The following is a 27,552-nucleotide window of genomic DNA, read 5'->3' as shown; positions in this document are numbered from 1 at the left end:
AAACAAAAAGGGCATAAAAACATCATACCACAAAAAGTTAACAAACATTCTACTATTAAACATAGAACAGCATGTCGCGAAAAATTTGACAAGATTTCTTTGCAATCACAATCCAGAAGTTAAAACATAAAAAGGATAGGCAATCCAGTTCGGGAACTACACTACAGGGATTAATGTACTTCTTCATAGACATACAATTCTGCAAATTCTACCTGAATTTTGCCACTTGCTGGTTGACTAACATCTCAAGCTAAGCGCTAATAATAGCACAAGGAGGACTATTGTCATTTGATGGCAATCAATGCCACCAAATGCTTCCCACCGATTTCTTCCTTCTCAAGATCGGGATCTTTCGCGTGGAGGTGTACGGCTGTATTGTAAATGATGCACTCAGATGTTAATTAAATACTCAATTACAAAAATGAAAACAAAAAAATAAACCAGAAATATAGCAACCCAGAGTCGGGTTACAAAAAATACAAGGAGAACGCTAACCTGTGATATCTGTCATTAGCAGGACTTTCTCCTCTTCCATAATCAGGACTGTCTCTTCGCTCAGATCTTGAATTTGGTACAGATCCATGTCCATAATCAGGGCTACCCCTATCCCTACGATATGGACTTGGCGAACGTCCACGACCATAGTTTCTATCAGGAGACGCATCCCGACCTCTTCTATCAGGGCTATACCCATTTCTTTTGTCATCATCATCTCGAATTGCATACTCCACCGAAATAACTCGGTCCATGAACTTACTGCATTCAAATTATGATACCAAGTGAGGAAACAACTCCACGATGTGAGAAATCTCAAAGTTAGTTTGGGGGAACTGAAGCATAACAGTAAATAATATTTGTGATTGAAATGAAAGACAGTTAAGCCCATAGGTAACATTCAGCCAAAGATGCCATCTTTCAGTAGCACAACTTTCTTCTGCATTGCAAGTCCTTTCAAGAAAGATTCTTCTTGCACATACACCATAGGCAACAAATTCTTTGTCAAAAAGAGATCCAAACTGACTGTGTCAGTTGCATCTAAACTACTTGTTAACATAGACAGATAAACAGATCTTTCCAGGAGTTTAGACCACATCATGTAGGAAATGCATGCTGCAAGATTTTAGAGAGGGACAGACCTCATGTGTGTTGCTTCTAATGCTCGGGTGGCATCTTCCTGCACCTCATATTGTATAAATGCAAAATTCCTTCTGATTCTTACATTCAATATTCTTCCATATTGTTCAAAATGTCTTTCAAGGTCTCTGGTCCTCGTATTGATAGGGTCGAAGTTAATAACAAACAAAGTTTTTGATGGTCTTGAGTTGGCTGAAGATCGTCTCGAGCTATCAGGCCTTTTGCCACCACGCTCTTGCTGCAGATACACTTGATTAGGTTAATTATGTAAAGGAATCAAATAATCAAACAACCAGCTCCGACAATATACAACACAGAGAAAACCCTGAATACCTTAGTCCACTCAACACGAAGTCGGCGACCCTTTCTACCAAACTCTATCCTATCAAGTTTCCGGATTGCATCCTCTGCGTCGCGCTCATCTTCCATATACACGAAAGCAAAGCCTATAAAGCCACAAAAGTTTAAGAAACCAAGGCATAAGGCTTCAGTTGGCAGACAGATGCAGATTATGTTAAGTTGCCTCCAGTGAAGACACTAAATTACCACATACTGTTGACTAAACCATTGCGACCACACAAACCCCTGCAAATCACAGGGAGAGAGAAGGGAAAAAAATCTGTATGAAGAAAACACAACCCCTGCCACTGGATCCGGAATGAACATGATATCTATGTTGAAACATGTCGGAAATTGAAGACTGGGCAAAGTCATGAGGAATGCAAAAGGCAATGGTCTCAGGAAAGTGTAGAATGGTGGGACCATGGCAGATCATATTGGTTCTTTCGAACAAACACAAGAACATGTATCTTGGGCACAAGCCAGAAAATAAACGCAGAGAACCATCCATCGAGGAAGATCATGGAATATCCAAGTAATCCTGCGCCAAAGAAACTATTGAGCTTGGGGGTTTCACTACAGCAAAAAGCGCTTTTTCTGGGAAATAACATGTAAAAACATTTTGTTAACAAAAAGTTGTAAGAAACATATTTACCCTTCTAAAATCAACCAAGGTTCCTTCAAATAACAATGTCACATTATTTGACAAGCAATCATTTATATAATTGATCTGCGGCAGCCATTAACTAATCATAGTTTTAGCAGGCAATGGGAACACACCACCTTCTCCTTTCTCGTTCAACCTCTGCCTGGGCATTTAGTGCAGCGCACTAAAATATTTAGAGAGAAATTATTGCATTGATCAAGAAAGAGTTGGTTAACAATGTAGGTTTCTAGAAAAAGAAAAAGAAGAAATCATTTCAATGATCATCTCATCCATCTTTCTTGCCACAAAAACTCAGTTTAGGGGCCAATGATGGTTTCTTAGAGATAGTGAACGAAGCACTCAGCACAGCTCAGCCAGAACATTTGCTTTTCAGATCCTGAATAGTGCATCCATTATTATCAGCAAACTCCGATTAGGACCTAAACATTTTTCCTCATTTGTTAAGTTCCAAGATGTCAAGACCAACTACAGGGTGACATTAAACTATAATAAACCGTTCAGTGTTTGTTATAGGAGGTACCCCAAAAACGTTAAGAGCAAATAAATTGCAAACTTACCAGATTTCATATCCACCCTATCAACCCTCCCGTATCTTCTGAAAAGACGTTCAACATCAGATTGGCGAGCATCAAACTCCAGGTTCCCACAAAATATAGGCCTCATTATCATGAAAGTTCCTGCAGAAACAAGATTCTTCAAAACCTCCAATTACTTTTCCCACTGTGATAACTAGGAAACCAAATAGCTTGAAGCTAGCCATCAAAAAGATCTAATTTCTAGACAGCAAGAGTCCCACAAAATACTAAGTAGATACAAAATATCTCCACAACAGCAACGGAAAAGATAAAATTAGTTTTGAGTGAAAATTGGAAGTAGAAGTTACTTATCCAAATTTACATAGGATTTTCACCAATCAATGGATCCAACATTATGAGTGACAGATGCGTCAGATTTCATGCCACAAAAGATAATTATGTCATTCTGAAATCCTCGGAATTAAAGCCCCAGAACACAAAACTTGCCAGAAATTTAAAAAAAAAAAAAAACACAAGGAGCATAAGATAATAAATCAAGCTGAGTAGAACTCTAAACTCTTCACAGCATATACTTAAAAATTTAAAACAGCATTTTCAACAATTTTGAAAATAAAAAAAATCACATACCAAAGTACCTAGAAACAAAAAAGGAAAACGTATCGTATAAATCCACAATTTAAGCTGATAACTTATAGATGTGTTTAACATCACAAGCTGCGACTTCAACACATACCTACAAATCAATAATTTTTCAAAACATCAACCTGAAATCCCTATGCAATACACCTGAAACGCTAACCAGCGAGAAAAAGATCAGATCCGGAAACCTCTACCTCCCCAAACACATATACGATTATGTAAATTACGGTAGGAAGACAGAAGCACGCGAGTAGGAAGAAAAGAGTAGCAAGATGTTACCTTCAGGCTTCTTCTGCAGTGGATCGATGTGGAGAAACCCTTTAATTTGTGAAGTCAGAGAAAATTTCAACGCTGAATCTAAACGACAGCATCCCCACGATGGGCTCAAAGTTGGGCCCTCTAGTTTGGGCTCCGAGAGCTTTATGGGCCGCATACTTCAATTGATCCTTTTAAAGTCTTCTTACAATAAAATTCAAATATATCTTAATCTTACATATATATATATATTATATTCTAATTATATGAAATTCCTATAAACAGAACTAATTAATTACATTTGATGATGCCCCTAAAAATATTGGATCAAAATCACAAACAAACAGATCAGCGCAGCTGGCCTACTAGTAAAAGGGCAATGTCCATAAGTAAGGCACACCAACTAAGATGTGTTAAACAACTGCTTATATTTTACATAATATATACTTCAAATGTATCACACAACTTCTTGTAATTACATTAACAACCTAACCAACTATCCTTAAAGTACTAATTTGTATTTTTGTATTCTTTCTTCCAATCCATATGAACATGACCACATTGGAACATATGGTCAATTCCAAATGTTAGTTGCAATAAAAAGGACCATTTAATTATGTATATGAAAGAAACATTTACCAATTGGCAATAAACCAAAGTGTCATGATTTATCTCACGAAGAATTCAACATATTTATAGTGATGGTTACAGTATGAGTGTCTGTTATAGGTCCGGCCAAGCAGGACCGCACATCACACGTCTGCTTAAGTCCAACATCTTGTCCACATTTTTGAAAATTGTATTTGAGCATCGTAGTCTCTTGTCCACATTCTTGAGAATTGTACTTGAGCATTATAACCTCTTGTCCACATTCTTGAGCTTGTACTTGAGCTAATGCTATGAGATCACTGATATTCTTGGGTCAGACAGAAGAGGATTGCATTCTTTTAATGTGTAATGGCAACAAAACTACCAACTTGATGAATTAAGAATGATGACTGGAAAGCAAATAAAAGGTGTAAAATATGTTGCCTGAAACCTCCAAATTAGCGTACTTATGTAAGCACTGTAGTTGCTTTCTGTAGTTTGTGGGGAAAAGCAAAGATCAGACTAGTTAATAATTTGTTTAGAGAGCTGGCAATGACTATTATAAATGGCCAAAAGCTTTCTATATGCTGTTTCTTTGTGTTGGAATTAAGTTGAATAAACTCTTTGAAGTAAAATTTTCCAAAGATCAAAACTGTCTGATCTAGTATACATAACAATAAGCTGATTTTAATATGTTGTTCTTCCAAACGATACATCCCTTTACGCTAATGGAACAACTACTGATCTTTTATTCGCAGAGATGAACTCTGTCAGTTTCTTGTTTTTTCATACTGTACATGTTTTCAGATGTTACATTGAACAGGAGACGTATGCGTTTTTGGACATCAAGGGTTATCAGTAGCTAAAGTAGAGGAACTTTTCAGCTTTTCACCAATCACCATGGGCTGGACGTTCGCTAAAAGTTGGTGGAACCACAACAGAAGAAGAAACTTTGAATCTTTTACTCCTTGATCCCTCAGTTCCAGCTGCAGCACTCATCACCTCAGGGCTGCTAATCCACCCCATCATTTGATCGCCAAAGCCTTGTTCACTTAGACTGTAAACATCGCTCATGTCCGACCCGTCAGAGTCGAAACCATGGTGGTGGAAACTAGCCCATTCGCTGCTGTAGTCGGGGCTTGAGCCCTCCCAAGGAGATGGCTCATCCGGAACATGAGGGACAATGACACTTGGCTGCACCACCTTTTCGATTTTCTTCATATCAACTGGATTTTGTTGGTATTGATTGTAGCCCCTGAAGTGGAAGATACTGGCAAAAGTGAAGTGGTCACTTACTCTACTCTTAGCTGCCTTGTTCTCCGAGTTCCTGGCCATGATACTCTGTAGGTTCTTGCTTAACTTAGCTTTCAGTGAAGAAAAACTAAGTCCATGCCTGATCTCAGATTCAGCCCCATTTGAGTTTGATGACTTGGCTTGGTTTGGGATTGGATTTGCAGAAGCAAAGTTTGTACGTGCATTTTCCCCACGAAGGGCACGAGCCGCCTCATCATAGGCTCGAGCAGCCTCTTCAGGGGTGTCATAAGTTCCAAGCCATAGTCTCACTCGTTGAGACGAGTCCTTGATCTCAGCAACCCATCGACCTGAAGGCCTCTGCCTTACGCCCACAAATCTTCGTGCTGATGCTGACTTTGCAGGTTGCACTTTGCTCGTGGAAAGGGTAGTTTTCGTAGCGTCACATCCATCCATGAGGCACACTATGTTATGAAATCAACTAGGCTGGTTCTGGACCGGGCCTTTTCTTTTGTATGTGAAGTACACATGAGAACAGCTGATCGATCCATCACTCTATTTATATAAGGTAATTCCAAGAGTGAGGGTCATCAAGTGTAATTCTTGCAAAGCTCTTCTCAATTATTTGTTTCTTGTCCACATTTCCATGAACCTGTATCTTGTGCTTAGTTTAATTCCCAAAAACTCAATCAGCTTGGATTCATCTGCAAATGCGTAGCCACTGAAAACTCTGATTAAAAAATGGAAATAGCATCATTTCAAATAAAACAAGAATTTGCTGATTAAAAAACCAGGTTGGGTGGGTGGTTGGCTGCCAACGGACTCGGCTGAACTCGAGATATATTCACCAAACATATACATATGCTTTGCCCTCGGACAAAAACAATATCCTTAAAAAAACAGTTCATTATTTAGTTTAGGAACTGACACACAGACACATTCAGATATCAGCATAAAAAGCATCATTCTATTGTATAGAGTTAGTGAATAAGCGTTAATGGCTTAGAAGTTGTATGAGCCAACGGCTTAAGTAGAAAGAGCTGAACAGCTTAAACTGAGGATAGAATCAGTGAGATACAGACAAATACAGAGGTGCCTTATTTTAGTGGATTATGCTAATGAAGAACGGTTTTGGAACGTTAAATTTCCAAGTTTTAAATCATGGAGGGAAACTTAAGGTTAATTTATTGATGGTGGGGTTTCCCAAATGGATTTTTGCTATTGGAGACGGAACGATTTGTGGGGCTCAAAAAGCAACGTACCGTGTCCTTTGTGATGTTTGTTTCTCTTTGATATAAACGCCCTTGTCATTAATTAATCATGCATTTGATAATTAAAAAACTTTGAGTAATGGAAGTTTGTGAAGTATTTGAAGCAAGGAATTTTGTCCAGTTTCCTCAACTATATTGTCTTGGATTGCGACTCTGCGCATCCAAATGCAGCCTTGGATTCCATACATTTTCATTCCTCTGTGAGTTGAAGAGACAGATTTGTTGCTTAGTAATGTGTATTTGATTGCACAATCTGTGAAAAGCATAAGTACAACATAAGTAATTTTGTCTGATTTTTAACAGCAGTAAGCAGTGAATATGTAAGAAAGTACAATGTTCCCGGGATGGAATTTTAACGTAGCTTGTCCGTTGTACGGCAATAAATCCACTCTATTTCTGTTTATCTTAACAATGGGAACAAAAACACCTTGTCTGTAAATTAATGTGCACTTCCATGCATCAGGTTCTGAACTTCGATAACTTCATAGTTTTAAACAAATGACTTAGTCTCTGTCAAAGATTACACGGATCAAGAGCCGAATGTGGTCAACCTGAATCCTCGGAGGTACTACTTGTTTAAGTTCAGTTCGGCCTCGACTCAATATTAGGCATTCTGTTTAGAGAAACTCAACATACAGTGGCAATTACTATAGATAAACATCATTAATTTGTACTAAGTGAAAAATCTGAACTCATCAGTTTTAACAGGTAGTCTTAGCACTGTGCAGCCTGCATTTGTTGATATTCCATTGGACTTTATAGTATATGATAAAAATTTAATAAACAGGGATTAAATACTCGAGACAACAGGTTACCGTTGGTCAATTCTTAACCACAGTAACTGTAACTTTCAGCAGAAATAACGTTGGCATCATAGAAGAAGGTTATTTAAATATGAAGAAGAGATCTGTGTAGTATCTCAGACAGCCAGCCTGAGACAACATCTGAAAAAGGCAGGGAATATAACAGCTACAGTTAACAATTGAGGTGAATTCTTCAAGTATTTGACAGCTTCTTTAAACAGTAACTTTCAAATCCAGCTTTGCAGGATTGAAGTTTCCACTTCCCTTTATTTATTTAAAGAATAATTAAAGCACAAATATGATAGGCACAGCTCTGAAGAATGCATGACAAGCTCTGAAGAATGTACCAATTACAATTATAGTGCTCTCTATTCAATTTTAGAGAGCAATATAACATTGTAAAATATAAATCAATGATAGTGTTATTCATAGGGATTCTTGAAGGATAATATATAAAACTTTATTTTCACGAAAACTCAAGTTAATTAATTTATAACTCATGTTTTGAGGTGAGTTAAAGAATTTAAATGTAGTGACTCAGTGTAATTTGATTTCCAAAATATTCAAAGAAATATTTTTCTTCAAAAACTTTTATGAGTTAATCATATTTTACAGTATAAACAAAGGCCTAACCCATAACTTGGATGAGGTAGGTCAAAAAGACGGACCAAAACCCACTATGTAGGTGTTGAGTTTTCCGGTTCTTGGACTAGATCAGGCTCCTCAACAGTCTTGTAAGAAAGATTTGGGAAAAGGTTCTTTTTCCCCCCTTGAAGATAAGGACTAGGAGGATAACAAAGTAGGAAGAAAATATTAGCAAGAAAGTTTTTGTCAACATGTAGACTGCACGTGTTGGTTTTTGTATGGTTTGTTCATTCACATAACCATTGAAAATGGTGGCTCATTTTGGGTGAATTTGTAGAAAAGAACATCACATATACATAAGTTTCGTATGGGCTTTTGTACCTAGCACTTGGTAATAATTCATATGACGATTTCATTCAAGAGGTCCAACCAATAGCCATCATTGTTGACCTCCTATGCTTCTACTTTCTTGCAGCTGTGCAGTGTGCCCGACGCTCTCCTTTTGCGTTCCTATATTTCCTGCCTACCCAAAGAAACTCCTCATGTTTATCTGAACAAGGGAAAGATCTGATATGGCCTCATCCAAAAGTAGTAAAACTTACAAAAAGACCTCTGCAGGGCAACATAGTAACGTGCAAGAATCTGTGTCACCATTTCACTTCGTTGAGGAATCACACAGATTCCAACTTTTTTTTTCCCCTAACAGTTTACATATCAACGTGGGACACAAATGAGTATTGGGGGTGGACCCGAGTGAAAATACAAAGTCCACTGGCACAAGCCAAAGAAAAATGGGAAACCTTGTCATTCTCATCCATTTCTTGGTCTTCACTCAGAGTCCACTCAAAGGGGGTTAGGATTCCATATTGGGCGTGGGGCAGAAGTCGTGTTTTGCTGTTTGCCAATTTCACTTCTTGGTTCTGTGAATTGTAGATCTCCCACTTGTTGCTGAATCTTAATGAGTATCTGATTTCTTTTTTTCTTTTTTTTTTCTCCTTCTTTCAAGAGATTTTCTTTTTACTTGTGAATCACATACTGTTCCTATTCTTGACCATTCACTCATTTGGCTTCTTGTTGCTATTTCTAGTCATGTGGGTGTGGGATTGTCTGATTATTGACTTCCACAGATCCCAACAGCTTCTACCATTTCGTGGAAATTCTTGATATTGGGCTCTTTTTACCTATTTTACATTCTCCATTGTTGAGTTGCCACGAAAGCTTATGCTTATATGATGTCTCTTTGAATTGGGATTTCTTGTTTAAGGTTGACTTTGACAGTAATGATCTGAGGGCTTGTCATCCAAACATGAATCTTGATCTGGGCATTTCTTTTGGCTGGTTCTTCTTTTACAGTTCATCTATATAGTTGACATTGCTGAGAACTTGGCCTGAATAAATAGGAGTGTTTGATATGTTTGGCTCAGGCATGAATCTGATTACAACAATTATTGGGTTTGGGATGAGTGCAACTTTCATTGTCTTTGTTTGTACTAGACTGATTTGTGGGAGGCTCCGCCGGATTGAGGAGCGGCAAATGTTCGAGATCGACTCAAGAATTGATCTTGAGCTGGTATGTCTTTTCTGCATTCTTGGCTCTTCTTTGGGCAAGAGTTCCCAAATATGAGTGACAATTTGTCTCTGTATCCTCCGTTTGTCTTAGCTTGACTAGAGCATATAATTTGGTTATTTTCTGTATAACAGTTAGCTTACTTCATATAGCATTAAGGGCTTCATAGTCCTGATACTTTCCGTGTGTATCGTTCCCTAATGCCTTTTCGATTTGGTCGTGATGGTGTGATTGGATATGTTAGAGGTTGATACAGAATTCATGGCCCGGCTTGCTTCTCTTTAACTGGATCTATGTTCACATGCTCTATATTCTAATCTGATGGAGAAACACTTGTTTGCCTTGCCCTCTGATTTTATGGTATAGTATGTTGTAGATAGCGACTGCAGTTGTCCATTACCGAGTTTCAAGTTGTTGTCAACATGTAGTTTTATGTTACTATTAGAACTTGATTTCTTAATTTTAGAACAGCAGTATTCACTTAACTAGTTGTCTTAAGAAATTTATCTTTTAATACATGTTCATGTGCATTCAAAGATCGATTGTACTACTCTTACAATATGTTGATGTTTCGCGATAGCTTTGGTCAAGTTGCCGCTTGTGGAGATTAATCAATGCAGTAATCTTTTATATTTTGGCAGCCAGAACATCAGATTAACGGTCTTGAACCAGTTGTAGTTGCTGCAATTCCCACAATGAAGTTCAGCCGTGAAGCATTCAGTTCAATGGAAGATGCGCAGTAAGTCCTATCCCACCTGGTTATCAAGAAAGGTCCATAAGTTGCATTCGGCCTGAATTTCATCAATAACTGCAGATTTTCATATGTATTACTTTCGAAATGCAGATGTACCATATGTTTGGCAGAATACCAAGAGAAAGAAGTCTTGAGAATAATGCCAAAATGCGGCCACAGTTTTCACCTGTCTTGCATCGACGTATGGCTGAGGAAACAGTCGACATGTCCAGTATGCCGTCTCTCAGTACACGACTCTGTTGAAAGAAAGCACGTCACTTCAGCTACTCTCTCTACGGCCGAATCATTTGACAGTTCTGAGATTACACTTGAGCATTCCCAGCAATGGCTGCTCCCAACGTTTGCACGTGCAGAGGGTAATGAAAGCAGCCAAATACATGCAGATTCCATTTCCATTGAAGTGGACTCTGGTGTTTCTAGAGAAGCGTCATTAAGGCCATCGTCGTAAGAGCAACAAGATCAAGATTTTAAGCGGCTGAAATTTCACAAAGAAGAAGATTCTATAGAGCGTCTGTATATAAATTTTGGAGTATGGTTTTTCCATCATTTTTTTTTTCGATTTTTAAGGTTGAATTCTTGAAGGGCTTAATCATATAATGCTGAAATTATTACACATCAGAATTCTTTCTACCAGATACATGGATTTTGAGATGAATGGCTTCAATATAAAGATGATTGTTGGGAGAAATGTGTGTTTGATATCCCAAACATAGGATCTTGCAAGCATTTGGGCACTGAAACAGAGGGGTTCTTTGGTCATAAATGAAAAATAATGTTACTGTACCTCAAATTATGTGTAGACAGGACAGAAAAATTGCCAGTTATGGTATCCAAAGATGCACAAAGACTGAACATAAGCCAATCTTTTTTCTTTTCTTTTTTACTTAAAAAAAAAAGCCCATCTTTTCTTAGTGCAAGTTAAAAAATAAACTGAACAAGAAGATTCTAAAATCACCTTTTTATTTTTTGCCATTCAAAAAAATCAAGACTTATGATAAATATATCACAGCCAATAAGAAGCAGACACACAATTGCTGGCAGATTTTCTTGGTTTCTAGAGCAGTGTTGAAGGAAAAGGATGGTGGTGGCCGACGTCGGGCTTTTCTCCTTCTCCTCCTGCATTCCCTCTCTTTCTCCGCCGCCTCCTCGTCTCCGATTCTCCTTCACGAGAACCAGACGCCTCGCCGGTATGTGCTCATGATTTCACTCCACCCCACAAGGAAAAAGGAAAATAAGTAGAAAGAATGAACTCATCAAGACTCTATCTTTTTTCCCGAATAATTATCTTCTGAAGTTTTGTTATGAGTCGACATCAGTGTGGTCTTTTTTTCCCCCCCTCGATGTTCGTTTGCTTTTTGTATGTGTTGGTGGATTTTTCTGTTATAAATTTGAAGTTTTTTCTGGACTTGAGCTCGAGCATTCCTTTGTTTTTTCCTTGCACAATTGTAGTGGGAGGATAGAAAATTTTGCTGAGCGCCGGTTCTGGAGTGGATTGGGGGAAGTTATTCTGTGGTTCGTTTAAAGTTTCTTATAAGTTTGTGTTGACATTTATTCAAAATTGATCATGGAGGAAAAATATAACATTTCATCTTATTGTATATTTGCTGATGAAAGGTACCTGGATTTTTGGTCTTTTTTATTGTTACCGTTAAACTTAGCCTGAGATGGGATGGGATTCATTTAGGACATAAATTTGCTTGCAGTTCAGCAATTTCTTGGAGGAATAGGATAAGTTTAGTACTTCTTTCTCCATTTTGCCCGTGTGGGTATTAGACATCTTTTTTAGTGTCTTATTTCAAACATATCCTCTGCATAAAGGTGTACTTCGGGTTGGTTCTGAGATTACCCTGGTAATGTGAATTGGAGAATAGGAATATCTATGGTTTGTTTCAGATAGGTATATGAGATTGAACATTTGTTAATTGCTACTACCCCTTATAAATGCATTTCATATTTAAGTCTTGTTAAACTCTTGTTACTAGTAAGTTGCAATTGACAGTGGCATCAATGAGTGACGATCCAGTTCGTGAATGGATCCTCTCTGAAGGAAAGGCAACTCAAATAACTGGCATTCGTTCAATTGGTGGTGGTTGTATCAATCGTGCCAGTCGTTATGACACAGATGCAGGCTCCTTCTTTGTTAAAACTAATAGGTACAGGCAGCCAGCCATTATAGAACTTGATAATAGTCTCAGATTTTGTATCCATGTGTTTGTATTCTCGATAAAGAATGATTGGACATTGCATCACTTGACACTCAAGATATTTCAGCAGTACTAAACTTGGGAGGTTCTTTTACTCAATTATTTGATTGGTGATAAATTACCCAACTGGTGGGTTATCAGAACTACCAGAACTTCACTGGTTTATTATCAGGATGTGTTGTCTAAATATGGTACATCTGTTTTGCCTTCAATGGAACACGACTCTCTGAAATCTTTAGACGTTAAATTCACCACTATGCTCCTGGAATTCATAAACTGGCGAACATACCCAACCTGGGATAGTGGGGCAGTGCATCCAGTCCTCTCAAATTTTCAGTGCATGGGGCCCTTTAGTCTGCTTTTGAACTATGAGTGAACTGGTAATATTTCTTGATGTGTCGTGGTATGACAATCAACGGATCACAAGTAAAAGTATTGATAATTCCTGGAAGTCCTAGCTGTTTGATTTGATAATGTTGATTGCTTATCAGGAGTATTGGACCATCAATGTTTGAGGGAGAGGCTTTGGGCCTCAATGCTATGTATGAAACTCGATCTATCCGTGTACCCAAACCATTTAAAGTAAGAAGTGCATTTTCTTTCTTGCTGTAACTTGTCTAATATGGCTTTGTCTTTACATACTTTCGTGTGCTGAAAACTGTTTCCTCATGCATTTAGGTTGGACCTCTGCCAACTGGTGGATCATACATCATCATGGAATTTATTGAATTTGGTGGATCTTGGGGCAATCAAGTGAGGAACTAATCTTCTTCTTCCCCGAATTTTCATTTCCTCCTTCATTCATGTTCATTTCTTTCTGGTGGTTATTTTCCAATCGGCCATTTGACATTTTCCCAGTGCTTAGTCTGAACTAGGAAGGAAGCTTGCTGAAATGCATAAAGCAGCAAAGTCTGAAAAAGGATTTGGTTTTGATGTTGATAATACAATCGGGAGGTAACTTTCTCCACTTGTAATTATGAACTATACTTTCTAATGCATTTTAAGCACATAGAGAGAATGACAGCATACTATTAAAATGTTTACATTCCCGAAACCATTTAGGCACTATCAACTCAACATATACTCATCGTTTACCTTTTTCAACATTTTATTGCAACTAAGAGTCCGATAATTTACTCGGTGCAGTACTCCACAGATAAACACATGGACATCAGACTGGATTGAATTCTATGGGGTGCATAGGTTGGGCTACCAATTGAAGTTGGCACGTCAACAGTACGGCGATTCCTTAATTTATGAAAAAGGTCTATTTTCTTTTATTTCCTAAGGAGGAAAAGGATGCCTTTGTTTACCTTAGCTAAATGCCCTTCATTCAATAATCAATGCCCGTCTTTAAAGTCAATTTTATGCTGATGCTCATATAAGATGTGGATGCCATTATAGACACGAATTATATCAAAATTTAAAGAATAGCTTATATTATTACTTTTAAAGCCTTGATTTTTCTTACAAAGAAATACAGTTGCCATTCCGTTGACCATATCCATGCATAGAATTCATAAAACAAAGTTTTATTATGCCTTGCGCGATACAACTCGCCAAGCTGGAAATTTGATTTGAAAAGGGTGCTCTTCAGGCAATTAAAGTGCTCGATGACTTGTTTTAAAGACTGATAATGAATACTTCATTTCCTATTTACTTTTATGTACTCGGTGATAATTTTCTGACGATCAACAAAACTTGTTTATCCATCAATAAGGATGTTTTATCCTTTCAATATGTTTCTGAAATGTTCCTTATTCATATGAACGACAAAGTTTTACCAACTGTTCATATATTCCAAAGGACAAAGGCTTGTGAAGAACATGGCACCCCTCTTTGACGGTGCTGTAATTGAGCCTTGCTTGTTGCATGGAGACTTATGGAGCGGGAATATCAGCTCTGACAAAAATGGCGATCCTGTGATTCTTGACCCAGCTTGCTACTGTAAGTATGAAGCTGAGACATTGTACGTTTTAGCTATCTATTTGATATATAACCACCACCACTTAGGCCTCATTGGTCTTGCAGATGGACATAACGAGGCAGAGTTTGGAATGTCGTGGTGTGCTGGATTTGGAGGATCATTTTACAATGCATACTTTGAGGTAGCTATACCTTTTCTTCCAATTCTTTTGCATAAAATGTCCCCCTTGAAAATGTTAAATTAAGAATGTTTTCAGTTAGTCTTGATAGGTTAAGGCTTTGGTCAAGTTAATTTCTCTAGTTCCGATGTTTCTGACTTGTTATTCAAGATGTCTGGTTGCCAATTCTGACAGTGTATATTCTGGGATCTAATTCTCAACTGTTGTTGTATCAGGTGATGCCTAAACAACCTGGTTTCGAACAAAGGAGGGATCTTTACATGCTGTACCACTACTTGAATCACTACAACTTGTTTGGTTCTGGTTACCGATCATCTGCCATGTCCATAATCGATGACTATCTTAGAATGTTGAAAGTTTAGCATGTCTGCTTGTACATTATACCTCCAAGGTTGCTCCATCTGTAAATGTTATGCTCTTCTTCTGTATGTGAAGTTTATGCAAAACTTCGCCTTTTTTGTAGTTCTTGCTGAAAGAAATTTGCTGTTCATCCCATTTCAGTCTCCACAATCGCTTCTTTTTCTTTTTTGTGCTTATGGAATATGGAGATCTACAAATTAATCTATTAGGACAAATACTCGTGCGTCCGGTTGAACTTTAATTTAAATAGAATGATGGAGTACAAGTGCAATTATTTCACACTATAGAGAAGTCATCAATTTCAAAGGAAGTTAAGTTGCAATTAAGAAAGTTAAAATTATAAAGGCCGAAGCCAAAGGATTGATATGGGCCTCAACAGAAAATCTTGAGAAGTAGAATCCTAATCCAATTGCAACCTTAGGAAAAGCGAAGAAGAGTTGTTTGATCAATGTAAACAGCTCAAGTACAAGAATCTGCAAGAAACCAACAGAAACTGAACGCACAAACACAGACACAATGGAGGTGGAGAAGGAGACATCAACTGTACTAGGAGAATTGGTAGCAGCTCTAGAGCAAGCAACCCTAATGGCGAAGCAACTCCCCGCCACCACCGACCCCTCTCAACTCCTCCAAATTCACGCCACCCTCCACTCCGCCCACCACCATCTCTCTCTTTTCTTGTCCCACCACCATCCTCCGACTCCGCCGCTGCCGTCGCACCACCCACAATCCACCATCCTCCCACCTGAAAACTCGGTCTCCTCAGCCGTGGGCGGTGGTGGCCACGAGGATGATGAGGGCGGTGAGCCCATGCAAGTGGGCGATGATGAGGATGAGCAGGACTCCAGGGCCGCCACCACTGTTGAGAAAGTTGAGGAGAGGATGAGGGAGTGTTTTATACAGAATAAAAGGCCGAAGAGGCAGCTTTCTCCTTCGGCAGCGGAGCAGTGGCGGAGCTATGAGAATTATGCGGCGGCCAGCGAGTTTGATCCTGTTGGGACTAAGCTGAGGTCTCTTGGTCTAGTTTATCAGTTCCATGCCTGAAAATTACCCTGTAATTTCACAGTTCAATTTGTAGATCATTTGATTCATATAAAAGGCTGAAACACCAGCAAATGTGTGTGATAAATTACTCATGCTCTGCCTCTGTCAAGAAAATCTTTTCTCTAGTTCTTTGGAGGAATTATTGGGAAAAACTCTTCATCTACTATATATTGCAAGAGCATAAACCCCAGAAAATTAAAATAAAAAAGGGATGAAATTGCATTTTTATTTACATCAAAGTTATCAATTTGAGTTCATTACATGGCTTTCTCTGTATATGCTAAATACTATAAAGGGGCAGCAAGAAGACAATGGTTCTGACTGAGCCCGAGCCCCCCTTACACATCTGGTTACTGCATTTCACATTACTGTAATCTTTATCTCCTTGCATTCTTCTCCACACATTTCAAGTTCATTCATCGATCTTCAACGAAGACGACATCATTTGGAAATTCAAATCTAGCATCGGAACGAAATATCCTCCAGTTGTTATCAGATCAGCTATGTCTTCGCAATCAGGTTATGCAATTTTACAAAATCTTCTAATGTGAGTTCTTCTGGTCTTGACTGCAAGAACAATCAAATTGTAATAGAGAATCAGAGACGGTGGAATGGGTGTAAAAAGTTGATAGAAAACTGCAGCTTACAGTGGGGGGAAGACCAGCAGCACATAGAGCTGCTTCAATATCAGGGGAAGGGCATATATGCTGGAGTGATTTCCTCAACATTTTACGCTTTCCATTGAATGCAGAATTCACCTAACATAGCAGAAACAAGTTTGCATTATGAAGAGATAACTACTAAGCGTTTCTTTTCATCCTCTACATATAAAAAAAGACGTCTCTTGAGTTAATGTAGAGAGCAAATAGATTTATATCCATTGAGATAAAATGAGAGGGAACCATTGAGAAGAAGCTTTTGATAGAGGAAACACAGGGATAATCCACCGTTTGCTTTAGTTTAAATGCAACAACAGCTGCATCAACCTAGCAATAACAGCAAGAACAATATCAGTAAGGTTTCTGCGAAAGAGCTTAGGCTATTCTTGTATTTGGCATGAACTCTGATGTTTTAAAACTTTTCCATATTTCTCCTGCAAGGTTATTTTTAGTTTTGAAGTCTATAAAGAATCAGCACAAAGCAAAATGGGAATAAATGGAGAACCAGTTTCGATCCTCCTTAACAAAAAAAGTTTTTACTAATTTAACTATGATTAGATAATTTATGTTTTGATAACTTATACTGTTGAAATTAAAATTTACCAATCACTGAAAAAAACGTGTTCTTGCTGCAGTAAAAGAGGTAGTGAATGGGCCCAAATGAACCTGAGAAGTTTGGAAACAGCAGTGTACTGTGTACCTGAGCAGCTAATACTTCACACAGTAGAAAAAGATCTAAAATTTTGAAGGACCTGAGTATATAAGTATGGATATGAATTAGATTTAACAGAATTGTATAATAGGCAACTTACTTTTGGTTGGGGGAAGAAATACGTTCTTGAGACCTTAAGCAAGTATTCAGGATCTGAAAGTAAATTTGTGAAGGAAAAGTTCAGGTTACGAACATATGCTAGGAAGCAACCATAGAGGAAAACAAGAGACGAACATATATGTATATTGCAATCAAACTATCAGAGAGCTTATAAGCACGGCGTTGTCTTGGGACCGTCTAGTTCCCATCTAAACAGATACAATAGGACATAATTCTGAATTACTTTTTTCTCAGAGTCTGTATCTGTAATACCTGAATAGAAGTTCACAAAAATGTTAATCGGTCGATATTCTGATGTCTTCAAAGAAGAATCCACCAAGCGCAAGGCCGCTTCATCCTGAAAATCCCAAGCCAGAGTAAAGATATGTCAGTACCCCTGCCAAACAGCTGATATAAGATGGATCTGTGAAAGTATCTTCACCATTCAAAGGAGCCTATTGTTGCATTCAATATTTATCTGAATGAGCAACATTCTACGGAAATGAACAATGATTAACAGCACAAATATTTGAATGTCAACACGAAAAATATTCATTACACAAGCAAATATCCACCTGACATACATTCACATAAATATGTACATACAAATACACACAGATGAAATGAAACAAACAACAGAAAAGACGAGGGTCGTCATTGCATGGTCAATTAAGGAAACTGCAAGAACTATGTAACAACTGATGGCTATCTCAGATCCACTAAAACCCCGGTTGCAAGTATCATAGGCGGCAGAAATAACAAATTCCTAACTTACCAAGGATGTGTTAACCGTAAACAATTTAGATAATTAAAAGCAACTAAAGAACATAGGCATAATAGAACATAAAAATGTTAGCTAGCTCCAGTAAGCACTACATACTCATGCAAACAGATATAAACATCGTGTTCAATGTATGTTGATATGGATTATAGCAGGACTAGAAGGTACAATTATAACCAGTTGAATTGGAGCCATTCTGTCCAATTACAGAAACGAGAACTAGGCAACTATACCCACCGCCTATTCAAGAACACACTCAGAAATTCCATTACATATCGTAGCTATATTTTTTGTGCAAAATTAGTTATGCAGATCAATTATTAACAATGAAAATCACATACCTGAAGCAAAAGAATCACTTCTGAAAAAATGTCACCCATTGGAAGAAGTCGTTTTACGACATCGGTACTTATGTTGAAAGGTATATTAGCGACCACCTGAGACAAAGGACAAAAGAAACCCAAGTACAAAAGTTATTCATCCAATGCCTATATTGAAGTCTTTTTATGATATGAGCATACTCCATAAAATTTGGATACGGAGCACCTGCATTTCCAAAAATTGGTACCATGGAGGGACACATGGTATGTGTATATATCATGATTAGATTCTGAGAGGCAAAAATGTCAACGGGAACCCATATTTCAACAGATGATAACATGATCAAGATCAGATATCATGAATATATATAAAAAGAAAGCACAGCCAACCCGGACAAATGACTTGAGAAATGCAAAAATTAGTCAGAGCCTCGGATTACGTGGAAATTTGAACAAACTTTTTTTTTTAAACAAGAAAACTTGAGCAAACTTGATTGTTTATAAAACCATCAACTTAGAGTATCAACAAGAAAACAAAGGAATGCTAAAGTGATTGCAGGAATTAACACATGAACACCAGCATGTGTTCTGAGAAATTCTCTATGCATTTCACAAATAAAAAAGACATTTGGTTACACAGAAGCACTAAATATAAATTATATACTGTCATTTCCTTGACAGGTAACTCCTTACCTTTGCAGAGCATGAAGTTCCATCTAGAGGGCTTTTACTTTGCAATATTGAGGACATATGAGAGCCTATATGAGATCTTGTAAAATCCTCTTCCACAACCTAAAGGTTAAAATGGAGCAAACGGCACTTTTAATAAGCCGCGGCAGAAACCATACATCATGCTATTTACATGTTTGTCTGGCAATTAATTTTCCTTTCTCCCATTTCCTGCCCTTTTATGTTGAATATATAAACATTATCTAAAATATCCAGATTATATAGAGGAAACAGGAGGAGGGGATGAGAATGCAACTTTTTATAGCTAAAGAGTTCCTCAGAGGAAGAACTAAACAGAAGATTAGATGGAGCTAAAGAATGGACAATTTGGAATATGTTTTAGAAACTGAAAAAAAGATAAGATTAGTCAATCAGTAAGGATTTCAGGCATGAATTTTGGTCATTACTATTAATAAGGCAAAATGACACAAGCATCTAAACTCAGTAACAGCTCTCATGGATTGATTTGGATCATTGGTCAAGTTTGTGATTCGAGAAACAGAGGAACCCTTCTCATTGAACGAGGTTTATGGCTATGAACTTAAATTTGTATATTTAATTTTTTATTACATCATGACTACCAAGAGTCTACATTTCAATCAAGCACAATTTTAGGTGAATATCAAGCAAAAGTAATCATATCACATTTGACAATTTTACTAGAAACATAGTACCTTCACGCGGTTTAATCTAGCAAAGCGTTCCCTCACAAGTGCAGCCATATGGGGGTCCTGCAAAGTTGTACTCCAAACAGAAATCATAAGAGCAAGAACCCTAAATCAAGAAAAAGTATTAGAATATCAGGTGCGCTAGAACTTCAATACTTGGATGCTTCTTGGATGTAAGTGAATTCATTGGTTTCTAATATGCTCTAATCTAATATTTTAGTTCCAACTTGGATTATGACCAGATTAGTGGAATTAATTTTATTCAAATAAGTTGTAACATTATTGATCCCGCATGAAGAACAAAAATAGTGAAGTGTTTAACACAAAGTAACAAGTCCGGACCACAACAGTGTGTTTGCTCCAATTTATGCGCTAATTCATATCATAGAACAACAGTGTGATTCCCAGAACTTGACATCGTCCGTGACTATTCTATATTCTTCATTTCTGTTTTTGTCCAAGCTAAATAAATTACAAATCTCTCTTCAACCAGTGAGAGATTATTGCACAACACTCAAGGAAACAACTCCTCTGCAAACACACAAAAGTAATTCGTTTTCTGAGTGAAAAGTAGTGCCCTCAATGAATAATCAAAAGAAAGTGATGGTCCGAACAAAAACCTCCAAGCTCAATCAACAATACAAAATATGCATAAAACAACAATTGAAAAACATTTTTAGCATAAAGTTGAAACTGTGGCAAGAAATTAAAGTCAATCTTCAGTCGAAGAACTCAGAATTCAAGCACTGAGTGAAAATGAATGACAGCCAGAACCAGTTGCTCCAATAGATCGAAGCTCAATCATTAGATGAACAGAATATACATAAATTTGGAAAAACTTAAGTGTAGCACATGCCCATAACAGATCAATGAAAAATATAATCGAAGACCTCAAAATTCAGACCTTTTCAATAGCAAGAACGGTCGCGCCAGCATTCACAAGAACATTAGTCAAAGAACCAGTCCCTGGCCCAATTTCTAGCACTATATCACCTTCTTTTACATTGGCCGCCGCAACTAGCTCCTCATTTACAGAAGCATTCAACATATAATGCTAAAAGGAAAAAACCAAAAAAAAAAAAAACCAAGAAAATTCTAAGAGAACCCAGATGAAAGAACGTGAAGAAAATCATTTCATGAATATTACATAGAAGAATTTCGCACCTGGCCCAGAGATTTTCTAGGAAAACGTCCTTTGGAGTTGAGGGCTTTAAGAGTAGAGTGGTAATCATCTTCTTGCCTTTTGGATTTCCTTTTGGAGGTTGTGCTGGCTAGTATACGCAGGGTTGTGTTAGGGAGTTTGCCGATGGAAGTTGCGGCGAGGCCACCGTGCGCCGGTGGTGAAGTTGAAGTACTGCTGATGTGGGGAAAAAGAAGGGATGGCGGGACGGAATGCAGAAGGCTGCTCGGTCTCATTGCTGTTGCTGATGAGATGGCTGAAAGACCGTCCAACACTTCCTTTCTTGCTCGAAGTAGTAACACAACTGAATTTTGTTTGACCACTTACGACATTTATCATTTTCCCTTACACAATCGAAGACGGTATTTATAGGAGTCATCATTTCACCATATTTTCATTTATGTTATGACAATTTCCCTCTAATAATAAGTCAAACACATGAATAATATCTTCTCTGTTCTTTTTTGTTTTTTTAAATTGATTTTGTACTATGTTATTTAATGTGCAAATTGCAATCTACCCTCCAATACCCAAAAATAGCAAAATGATTCCTTGTGAATTTTTTTTTTTCACAATTTAGCTCCTTGAATTTTTAGAAAAGAAGCAAAATACCCCTTATACTATGGGGTGTACTTCACGTGCCGTATGTGGGGATTTACGTAAATTTTCTTACTAGTCGTTGTGGCATGTCATTCTTGCATGCATATAATAAATATTTTTTCATACTTTAAAATACATTATAAATAAAAGTAAAATATATACATCAATAAAAAAAAGAAAGAAAAAATATTAATTAATGTCAATTTTGAAAAGTTGAATAAGTTAGTTATTTTTTCGAAGGCATTTTTTACATAACAAAAATTGGTACCACCGTTTATGAGTATGAAGGAATTATATATATGTATATATATATTAGTATAGATAGATAAATAAGTTAATTATTTTATCGGTTAAAGGACAATTTTGACTTCACAAAAAATTGGTGTAGCGATGTCAGTCACTTGTGAGAATGGAATGCTTTTTCTTTTTATATAGTATAAATAAATAACTTATTCCTCTACATATGAACCGTTAGATCTTATTTTATATATATTTCAATGGTTCAGATTTTATAAACACATCAATAGCCTATATATTTTCTTATTTAGATCAATTGTTCATATTGATGTATAAAATTAATAGTTCATATCTATTTAAATTAGAATCAACGGCTCAAATTTATAACAATGTATTTATAAAATATAAAAAAATTAAAGATATGATTTTAGTTTGTACTATGACTAAAAATGTGTCTAGTAAGAGAAAAGACAAAGACAAAGAGTTCAATATTCACATTCTTGCAAGATAACTAATCATCATGCCTAAAGAGTTCATCATCAAAATTTTGGCAGTCAAATGGAGAGGTGCTTCCATTTCCTTCTATGGGAGCATTATCAATCCCCCCTTGGTCAAGCAGTTCATCTAAACTATGGAGCATATGATGAGGAAACGATGATGATGGAGAATAAGGTGGTTGTGACTGTGAGATGCCCTCCAAAAATTGCATCGAATTCTCCAGTAAATCATTCCCAGACAACGTCTCCAATGGAAGCATTGAAAAATCTTGATCACGAGGGAATACAGCCAAGGGCATTGATGGTATTTGCAATGAATAGTCATTTTGAGATAGATCTTGCAATGGATTACCAAGCGTTTTCGTATCTTGATCAAAGAGGGATATATTGCATTTTTCTGTATTTGTTGTCTCCAAGATTCCTAATTCTTGGGCAACAATCTGTTGTCTGGAGATGTTTCCTAGGATTGAACGGCTTTGGACCAGATTTTCAGTCATTAGACCATGTGTTGAAAGAAAAGCTAGTTGTTCTCGAGATGACTCACTATCTGACATACTTACACACTGACTTGTGTTTGTATGTTCATGTTGATGAGTCCCTAAAACGGATTGGCTCTTCAATGAAGTGCCTCTATGTTGTCCTAACAGAGCAACGTTGCCAGTCAATGTAAAAGCATCCTCACATGAAACCAGGTCACATTGAGTATAAGTTGTCGACCCATCTCCATAAGTCGTCCCTGCAGTAGAAACACAGGTTTGGCTACTAATTTTATCATCTTCCGAAGCTTCAAAACTACCAAATTCAATAGAGTTCCCATCAGCCTTCAATCTGTACCCGACGAATTTGCTACTGCTAAACTGGTTACAATAACCAGATAGACAACTCTTGCCTGTTTTTAGAAGCATGTTTCTCATCTGATCTCCGTATATTCTTACATTAGGTAGATCAGGAACATAGGTCATGTAAGTTTTCCTTCTGGATGTGTCGCCAAAGGCGAACTTGTTACTGGTGTTCAGACATTGTGAGTTGGATGCGGTAATAGATTTTTGGTGGATAGAGGTGTATGAACTTTGGGACAAAGGTGTCGTATTCCTTTGCAACGAGTTGAGCCTTGAAGCAGAAGGTGATGGCAGATTATAGAACCCCTCAAAGCCCTTTAATGTAGTGTTGTCAGAAAGTGAACTCAAGGGAGTTTGTTGAGTTCGTTTCAGGCTACCACGATACTTCTGTAGAAAGATAAATAATTATGTTTCTTCAGAATGTAATAATAATGAGAAAAAGTGAACAAATGTAAGATCTAGCACAAAGTGTAGTGGTCCATTATAACTTTAATTTTGCAATTGAAGATCATAATTTTTGGTTTTTCAAAAAAAAGAAGGGGGCATTTGGTCTAATATATGTGGGAAAATGCAAATTTTGCAGGAAAAAAGAGGTCGTGACTAAATGTGCTATTTTTTTAGAATTATATTCTTAATTATAGTAACAATACAAAAATGCATTTTTCCATGAGATCTTATTGCTGTAAAAGACAAAGGAAGTTTTGGTATATTAGTTTGTGAAGTAATGTAAAGAGCATGTTCATATCATAACTAAAAAATGTTACTTATTATGGGAAAGATTTGGTGGTTTATTAGATGCTTTAGATGATATCTTTTTCTTGACAGTTAAATAACTTTCTATTATTAAACATGAAGATTGCAATCCTATTTTAATGACCAAATATTCCATTTTAATCATTTAATCTCAATTATCTTTCAATTGATGAAGGATATAATTAATGCAAATATAAATAAATAATATTGTAAATCAATATTAATATTAGGTTTAATCTTATTTCACGCATATGAATCCTTTTAATAAATACAAAATCGTTATAAAGAAATATTTAAACAACTTGCATATAATTTTCAAAATTTTTGCGCGTTCATAGTTTAAAAAAGGTCCATTTCTATTAATCTAAATGAAATTAAGAAATAAGTAACATAACAACATAAAAAGAAGAGAATGAACAAATTAAATAATTACTTTAATTGATTTTCTATTGTGAAGTTTGACATATTAAATATGATCCATGTTGTTAAGTTCTTAATTTCTTCAAAACTTATGGAAAGGACAATATTTTAGTATACCTATAACAATGTTATTACATGCATGCATATACCTGAATATTCACATGTACAATTTATGATGAAAATTAAATCGAACCATGAGAGGGAGCATGTGTCATAAGCTCAAATTCGGACTATAACAAACCTGTAAATGACTTGCAACATTCTCTCTGGTAAGTCCTGGGATACCCATAACTTCGACAATTTTCTTGGGAACTGCCTCTGCTTACACAAACACCGGGACAAGTATGAACAAGTCAATAAGAGACATAACCGTCCGTTGAGAAAGTCAAGTGCTCAAAAAAGAAGATATTAACCTAGTACAAGGTTAACAAAAGAAGCACACACTTACTCTCATGTCCTATAAATTCAATAGCCTCAAGGAATTTTTGATGCATTTCAATCGTCCACACGACCCTCGGTTTCTTTGCTATCAAACGGTCATCTTTGCTACCCGCCCTCTGTTCGTTCTTCTGCTTAAGTTCTTTACTCGTGCTTTTCTTGTCAAAGCATGCTGCGTTGTTAATTGATGAAAACATGTTCTTTGTTTCGAACGCGATATTAGGTATTGATGTTGTTCGAGCATTTTCTTCCTGAGAGACAGCCACCATTTTGGCTTTCTCCTTTGCAGATGCAGTTTTCCATAGACTTAAGACATTTTGGCTCGAACCGTGTAAAATATATGCTGCAAAACTAAATGGTCGGTCCTTTGAGACTGTCTTCTTTTGATCATTCATTTCCGGACACATAACTGCAAGAATAAGAATGCTACCAAGTTTCAAGAATTGTACCTCCGATGAATTTATGTAACATAAGAAAAACATGTAATAGAAAAATAGGAAGGTTAAGACATCATTCAAGTATCCTTTCTAAAGTTATTTGCTAAATCATTGTCACATTATTCTGAAGTTTTATGGCACTAACATATGACATAAAGAGTAAATTACTAAACTAGAATGTTCAACTTACATAATATAGGCAGATTTAACTTTTCTCGTATATGCTCAACAATCTCAATCTCGTCCGATTCTAACTTATGAACATTCGTTAGAACAAGATCAAGCTTGTCGCGTATCTCCCATATTGCATTTAAAACATTGATAACACCTCCGACATGCAATACTGAAAAAACAGAAACAACAGTTCAAAATTAACTCATGAAGATGAACCCAACCTAAACGAATAATTCAAATGTATGTTGTTGGAATTTATGCAGTTTTTATAAACCATCTTACTATGCAAAAGTTTCTTCAATACGTACCTTGGTGATTGCAGTTTTGAAGCATATCAGCCACAATGTTGTTGCATATGATATCATCATTCACAACGAGAATACATATTCGTTTTGTTTCCATTGTTTGACTGGATTTCCCAACCGGTGGAACTTCCCTCGTACCCATCCTCAAAACGTTGCAGAGAATATAAAGAAAAATCGCGATAGAAAGTTAAGACATCATAGATAATAACAACAAAACAAAGACATAATATATACTTAAGTGAATGAGTTACTACATCAAGACTTTTCTATATATACATAGACAATATGTACAAGTATTACAACATCATTATCACTATTCGGATGTGCTTAGTTAATATTCAATAAGGTGACTATTATACTTTTTATAATTACTAATAAGACTTTTGGTAATTGAGAAAATTGTTCATTAATTTCTTCTTTTTCTTTTTCTGGTGAAAGAAGTAAAATGACGTGTTTTTTTTTTTATCGATTTATTGATTTATGTTGATAAATATATAAGAGAAAGTACTAGTTGTGTATCAAGATCACATTTGGTTTCTTTGAAGTTTATAAGTCAAAAAATTAATAAAAAACAATTAATTAGCCAATAAAGGTAAATAACACATTTTATTTTTCTTAAGATATGCTTTGTATAATTATAATTATATATGAACAAACCTTTAAAAAAAGTTATGGTATGAATTTCTAATCTAGATTTTGTATTAATTAATATACAGCATGCGTGTATAATAAATCACATAACATTCATGTCATTTAATTTCTTTATATAATATTTAATTCTCATCATTATGGTAAAATGCATGCGATTTGCAAGTGACCGATGAAATTTCTTTTCTATTTTTAAGAAAACATCTATGTTATATAAATATAACTGTATAGTATCACGTAATTTATAGAGACAGCTCAAGAAGTTAACAAATGTAACAATTTTCATACACATACAAAGAGCAGCACTAATAGAAATATTAACAAAACCTTGTCAGGCTTAAACAGCTGATTGCCATATAGATGCTATTTACACTTCCAAGGAGTATCAAAAAGGCCAAAAGAGAAACCAACACTAGCTGTATGTTACTCAAATTTACAGATGATGAATGGCCTCAAGATAGCTGAGCCTGAACTAATCAAACAACAGCCGGCGCCTGACGGACTTGGAAAATCTTGGACTTGGATCTTTTCTTTTGGTCTTGGAGGAACCACAACTGTTTACCGCAGTCTCCTCAAGCTTGTTTGGGCAAACGGCTTTGGAGGAACGATAGAATTCGGTAATACTTACCTGCACGCATCGTGATGCTGCAGATGATTCTGAGTTTTCGGGTGTTCTTTCAGATGATAAGTTTGATTTCTTTCTCTGCGACTTCTTCATGTCTTTGAGTTCCTGTCACGTTTGCACCACTGCTTTGTCAACATGTGGAAAAAATCGTCCCTGTTTGGTGAGAAGAGAGACAAAGATTTATACCTTTTCCTTTAAGAATTGGCCAGCTTTTTGTGGAAAAGCCTTTTGGACAAGTTCAATGTCTTCATCAGTTGACAAAAAACAGCCGCCACCGTTGATGTGAATGTAAGGAACGTCAGTCTCTTCAAGCGAATCAAGAGATTCAT

General features: G+C 36.6%; 7 protein-coding genes and 1 long non-coding RNA gene across 15 annotated transcripts; 3 read left to right on the top strand and 5 right to left on the bottom strand.

Moving 5' to 3' along the window:
- LOC105171924 (serine/arginine-rich splicing factor RS41) lies at nt 38-3,637 on the bottom strand. 5 transcript variants are annotated; one of them, XM_020697006.1, is made up of 8 exons: nt 3,410-3,429; nt 2,698-2,817; nt 2,129-2,559; nt 1,776-2,014; nt 1,468-1,580; nt 1,137-1,372; nt 496-756; nt 38-370 (listed from the first exon to the last, which is right to left on the bottom strand). In XM_020697006.1, the coding sequence occupies exons 4-8, from the start codon at nt 1,897-1,899 to the stop codon at nt 337-339; spliced, it is 768 nt and encodes a 255-aa protein (XP_020552665.1). In that variant the 5' UTR covers nt 1,900-2,014; nt 2,129-2,559; nt 2,698-2,817; nt 3,410-3,429; the 3' UTR covers nt 38-336. The 5 variants fall into 5 exon arrangements, with proteins under 5 accessions (XP_020552665.1, XP_020552662.1, XP_011091491.1 ...); XM_020697003.1 differs by lacking the exon at nt 2,129-2,559 and having other exon boundaries at nt 3,410-3,430; XM_011093189.2 differs by lacking the exons at nt 1,776-2,014; nt 2,129-2,559; nt 3,410-3,429 and adding an exon at nt 3,595-3,637.
- LOC105174306 (ethylene-responsive transcription factor ERF087-like) lies at nt 5,047-5,865 on the bottom strand. Its single transcript, XM_011096363.1, has one exon. It carries the CDS (start codon nt 5,863-5,865, stop codon nt 5,047-5,049), a length of 819 nt encoding a protein of 272 aa, XP_011094665.1.
- Nucleotides 8,609-11,040, top strand: LOC105171916 (RING-H2 finger protein ATL39). The gene is made up of 3 exons (XM_011093177.2): nt 8,609-9,638; nt 10,277-10,374; nt 10,480-11,040. Exons 1-3 carry the CDS (start codon nt 9,480-9,482, stop codon nt 10,835-10,837), a joined length of 615 nt encoding a protein of 204 aa, XP_011091479.1. The 5' UTR covers nt 8,609-9,479; the 3' UTR covers nt 10,838-11,040.
- LOC105171905 (protein-ribulosamine 3-kinase, chloroplastic) lies at nt 11,331-15,198 on the top strand. Of its 2 annotated transcripts, none has more exons than XM_020694565.1 (9): nt 11,331-11,576; nt 12,389-12,542; nt 13,085-13,175; nt 13,272-13,346; nt 13,459-13,547; nt 13,740-13,858; nt 14,400-14,540; nt 14,607-14,701; nt 14,914-15,198. In XM_020694565.1, the coding sequence occupies exons 1-9, from the start codon at nt 11,468-11,470 to the stop codon at nt 15,058-15,060; spliced, it is 1,020 nt and encodes a 339-aa protein (XP_020550224.1). In that variant the 5' UTR covers nt 11,331-11,467; the 3' UTR covers nt 15,061-15,198. The 2 variants fall into 2 exon arrangements, with proteins under 2 accessions (XP_020550224.1, XP_011091467.1); XM_011093165.2 differs by having other exon boundaries at nt 11,348-11,576; nt 14,625-14,701.
- On the top strand, nt 15,353-16,194 carry LOC105171894. Its single transcript, XM_011093154.2, has one exon. It carries the CDS (start codon nt 15,575-15,577, stop codon nt 16,100-16,102), a length of 528 nt encoding a protein of 175 aa, XP_011091456.1. The 5' UTR covers nt 15,353-15,574; the 3' UTR covers nt 16,103-16,194.
- On the bottom strand, nt 16,298-21,595 carry LOC105171880 (ribosomal RNA small subunit methyltransferase, chloroplastic). 3 transcript variants are annotated; one of them, XM_011093135.2, is made up of 10 exons: nt 21,235-21,595; nt 20,975-21,124; nt 20,077-20,133; nt 19,367-19,465; nt 18,695-18,790; nt 17,846-17,930; nt 17,574-17,626; nt 17,005-17,088; nt 16,750-16,860; nt 16,298-16,669 (listed from the first exon to the last, which is right to left on the bottom strand). In XM_011093135.2, exons 1-10 carry the CDS (start codon nt 21,484-21,486, stop codon nt 16,604-16,606), a joined length of 1,053 nt encoding a protein of 350 aa, XP_011091437.1. In that variant the 5' UTR covers nt 21,487-21,595; the 3' UTR covers nt 16,298-16,603. The 3 variants fall into 3 exon arrangements, with proteins under 3 accessions (XP_011091437.1, XP_020550185.1, XP_011091445.1); XM_020694526.1 differs by lacking the exon at nt 17,005-17,088; XM_011093143.2 differs by lacking the exons at nt 16,298-16,669; nt 16,750-16,860 and adding an exon at nt 17,365-17,427.
- On the bottom strand, nt 22,599-26,092 carry LOC110012173. The gene is made up of 5 exons (XM_020694972.1): nt 25,954-26,092; nt 25,662-25,814; nt 25,045-25,443; nt 24,838-24,914; nt 22,599-23,810 (listed from the first exon to the last, which is right to left on the bottom strand). The coding sequence occupies exons 1-5, from the start codon at nt 26,090-26,092 to the stop codon at nt 22,599-22,601; spliced, it is 1,980 nt and encodes a 659-aa protein (XP_020550631.1).
- LOC110012452 lies at nt 26,844-27,552 on the bottom strand. The gene is made up of 2 exons (XR_002287646.1): nt 27,410-27,552; nt 26,844-27,328 (listed from the first exon to the last, which is right to left on the bottom strand). It is a non-coding gene; the product is annotated as an uncharacterized LOC110012452 (long non-coding RNA).

Source organism: Sesamum indicum, linkage group LG1, assembly GCF_000512975.1.
Source record: "Sesamum indicum cultivar Zhongzhi No. 13 linkage group LG1, S_indicum_v1.0, whole genome shotgun sequence".
NCBI lineage: Eukaryota > Viridiplantae > Streptophyta > Magnoliopsida > Lamiales > Pedaliaceae > Sesamum > Sesamum indicum.
The sequence above is the reverse complement of the archived record's forward strand: the minus strand, read 5'-3'. Positions and strand labels throughout refer to the sequence as shown.